General features: G+C 48.8%; 1 protein-coding gene across 3 annotated transcripts in view; it reads right to left on the bottom strand.

The window, feature by feature from the left end:
• The window catches only part of MAMLD1 (mastermind like domain containing 1), a 59,345-nt gene extending 56,787 nt beyond the window's left edge, over positions 1–2,558 (bottom strand). For 2 of the 3 annotated variants that reach the window (XM_029240016.1, XM_029240017.1), the window contains exon 1: positions 2,463–2,558. In XM_029240016.1, coding sequence (XP_029095849.1) covers positions 2,463–2,558 — 96 coding nt within the window. Of the gene's footprint in view, positions 1–602; positions 617–2,070; positions 2,083–2,462 lie in introns of all 3 variants that reach the window. The other variant, XM_029240018.1, reaches the window with a different exon arrangement.
• Positions 2,559–3,897: the final 1,339 nt, after the last annotated feature.

Here is a 3,897-nt window from a genome sequence, read left to right as displayed (position 1 = left end):
CACACCATTGTAAAGCAATTATACTCCAATAAAGATGTTAAAAAAAACCCTTCACATGTAAATCCCAGGGCTGTTTCAAAGAGCTCTCCTTTGGGACTGATATAATTTTATTAACAGAACTTGACTTGAAATTTGTTTTTTGTTGTTGTTAGTCTGTTTTTTTTGTCCTTTCCCTCTACGCTGAGGATGCTGGCAGGACAAGGGAGGGTGGTGCTAGGGAAGTGCTTCCAGAGGCACACAGTTTCCTGGGGCTGGGGTGTGGGGTGTCATCCGTGGATGTTATAAAAGCACCCGAGGGAGAGCAAGCATTGGAAACAGCCGAGATCCAGTCCAGGCCACACCTGGGAGGTGCCAGTCCAGCTCCCACAAAGGACTGCTTTCTGCTGCTGCCATCCTGGGCCCTGTATTAACTTATCTGGACAGCAGGTGTCACGGTGAACTGACTGGCCATTCTGCTTTGAATCTGTCCGTCTCTGTCCACAAACACGGGGCTGCTGAGCCACTCAGCGTGTGGAGCAGAGCTCCGTGTGGGCACCAGGTACCTTCCTGAAGCTGCAGGGATTGACCAGCTGCGAGAAGGCAGCTGTGCTCAAACCAGGAACTGCTCAAACCAGAACTGCCTGCACCAGCAGTGCCTGGCTCCATACCCATCAGGCACAGCCAGAGGAGCGGGTGCCCTAGGTGTCAGCTCCTTCAGAGGCCATGTGCATCTTCCAAGAGGATGAATGTGATTTTGACCTTTCGGAGCCCAAGGCTTGGATCCCCTCCACTGGGGCAAATCCACGGTCTTCTAGGACAGCTTGGCTTTTCAGAAACAGCTCACTCTGAGCCATTGGCGGAGAATAAGGTGTGCCACGGAGGAGGGAGAAGGGCTGATTTTGATCAAGACCGGAGTGTGACTCTAAAGCGATGAATGTGAATTTTTGGCAAGACTTACAAAGGACTCTAAAGGCCACCTACAAAGAGAAGCCTAGCCCGGAAACGGCGTGAGCAAGGGCCGCTTCTCCAGAGTGAGGGCACGGGTGGCAGCTCTAAGAACCTGTTCTAGGAAAAACCCATCCTGCGCTGAGATCTACACTCATCAAAACCAAAACAATTACTTGCTAGTCACACGTTTTAAAAGAGTGTTGGTGGGGCACATGGGGGGAAGGGGAAGAGGATCCTGCATCTACAACCCACCCAGTCTTCTCCCCTAGGGTTGGAAACAAGCGTGAAACAAAGGAGAAACTGCAAGTCCCGTTGAAACTGACCATGAACTCTGGACGCATTACCGAGAGGCTTTCCTTCACTGACTTAGTTCTTGACCATAAAAGAGAAGCAAGAACTAAAAAGGGTAATTAGGATGGAGGGTAGAGATTGCCATGGAAAGATGCCTGAAGGGAGGGCTGGTAATTTGGAGGACAGGCCAAAGAAATTGCTCCCTCTCTGCCATCCCATCTTTCTGCCATCTCTGTGAGAGCTGGAACTTCAGTAAACAAAGTTTTGTAAATGCCTCAACTGGATACCACATTTTCAGTACATTGTTGGTGGTAGACAACCAGGGCAAAAGACAGCAACAGGATTTCAACAATGTCCCCGCACACTTGTGCACAGATCAGAATCCTCAACTAAATAGAAAACGGACTTACTGAAAGTGGATTGCCCTTGGAATTGGAGAAGCCAGGCCCTCTAGTTATGTGAAATGACATTACCTCAGAGCTCCCAGCTCCCAGTTCTCTGAACAGGAAGGAAGCAGACCCACGGGTCTAGAAGAGCCATTTCCTCTCTGCTCTATTAATTGCAGAGATTAAGTGAGCCACTCCTTTGTGGACCTAATACACTGAGATAACAGCCATTGTGTTTGCGGCACCTCCTATTAACTGAGCTAACCCTGGTAGACTGGCGAGGTTGCAGGCTTTTATTGTCAGATTCAACCAACCAATGGCTCTCTGGAATCCCTAACCCTGAGTTTCGGACCCATGGATGACATCTGAGTTCCAAGGGAAGAAAGCAGAAATTTGTCAAATGAGTTTTTGAAAGGACATCAGGGCCAGAGAATCGAATGGGAATATCTTTCTGTGCCCTACTCACTGGCTTCCTGTTCTCAGTGGTACTAGGAAGCTAATATAATATATCTAGTGCCTGTCATCCCCACATTCCTGGTTTCTATTAAGGTAAAAAGTAGGTCTTTTTCCCTTTTCACCCTTCATCTCTTTCCAGTTGAACGGGTGCAGTGCAGAGAGAGCTGGACTGGGAATCCACATGGAACCTTGGACTCTATTTCCTGCTCTTCCAAAAACTCACAAGGGGCAAGGTCAGCTCATCTCCTAGATCCCTTCCAGGTCAGATTTCAGTTCCTTACATTTTGGGTTGGTTGCTTGCCACCAAGTTCGCACAGAGAATTTCAATAACACATATTACGTTCAAGTTTAAGATTAGAAGCATTCAAAACCCCCCTCCCCCCCGATAGCCCATTGTCTGACCGATTCCTGGAGCTTTCTGGGCTCCTGACGATTTCCCACCATGGCGAAATGGGGAAGCATGCTCTTGATTACAAGCCGACTTTTCCAGTCATCCATTGTTTGACCTGCAATTTTATTCTTGACTCTCCAAGGCGCTTCCCAAACGACCTAGACACAGGGCTTAGGGAGACAAAAAGTACACTGTCTTTCAGATATGAAGATGAGACCATTGACCCCGTGAATCACAGACTTGCATTCTGAGGACAGGTTTAGGTGGAGTCAGCCACGTTCGTTTTCCTGTCTCTCTTCCCACCCCACCACCCTCATGGAGCCCCTCCCACCTCCAGGGATGAAGGGCACCTCTGGGAGGCACTTGGCTGGGATGAGACCGCAGTCCCTGGCCATGGGGCAGAGTGAAGTTCACTGGAGAGCTGAGGGATGGGTGGAGAAGCAGCCCAATGTACCTTAAATAACAGTGGGCTTAAAGGCAGGGAATGGGGCTCCTGGGTCTGACTTTGCTTGTGTGGTACGCAGTGAGATCTGGGGAAAGGCTTTTCTGTTTTCTGACACAGGTTTTCGTTTTTTTTTTTTTAATATGAAAACCATGGCGGTTGGATCACGTGATGGCTTATTGCCCCTTCAGCTCTACTGAAGCCTTTGGCCCATAGAAGGAGCAACTCCCCACTCTGCCCGTTAGCACCCAGCCAAGTGAGCTGACAGGTCATAACCTGACAGTCAATGGAAAGAAGCAATGGACGTTGGAAGGGGCTCATGAGACCCTGGTGCACCGGTTTACAAAAAACTAACCGAGCTGGCTGCCATCATGGCTGCCCCAATTTATGCCCTCCGTGACAGATGAGCGGACACGTGCAAACCCAGGTACAGCGGACTTTTTTCGTTTTGTTTTGTTTCATTTCTTTTTGTTCTCACAATGTAGACGTGGAATAGGAGCTCTGCTAAGACATTCATATGCGAGGGAAGCTCTCCTTCCCATAGATCTACTTGGCAGTACAAAACCAGGTCTAAAATTTCCATGTCCAGATGCCTGGCTCTGGAAAAATAAGAGAAGTACTTTCCCCATTCTCCCACTGAGTACAACTGAAACCTCTGGACATTACATATAAAACAAACATAAGAAGACCCTGAAAGGTGGAGAGAAGAAAGCAGGCTGGATAGGGACCTTGGGACCTAAGGAACAACGCGGTGGCGAGCTCCCTGGGTTTTCATTCTGCCTCATAGATCCCAGATCAGGACCTGAAGAAGCCAACGATCCAAAGTGCCAATGAACAGAGACAAAAAGGCTCCAGCGAAAGCCAAAGGACTGGGAAAGGGGCAGCCTCCCAAGACCGAAAACTTTTATACAAGAACCACTCTAATTCAGCTAAACACCATAGAAAAAAGGGTGTTCCCACCCAGCCCCATCAGTAAAGGCCAACTGGGGGCCTAGAATCCACTC

This window comes from Monodon monoceros, unplaced genomic scaffold (assembly GCF_005190385.1).
Source record: "Monodon monoceros isolate NGI ecotype Baffin Bay Population unplaced genomic scaffold, NGI_Narwhal_1 Super_Scaffold_22, whole genome shotgun sequence".
NCBI lineage: Eukaryota > Metazoa > Chordata > Mammalia > Artiodactyla > Monodontidae > Monodon > Monodon monoceros.
The sequence above is the reverse complement of the archived record's forward strand: the minus strand, read 5'-3'. Positions and strand labels throughout refer to the sequence as shown.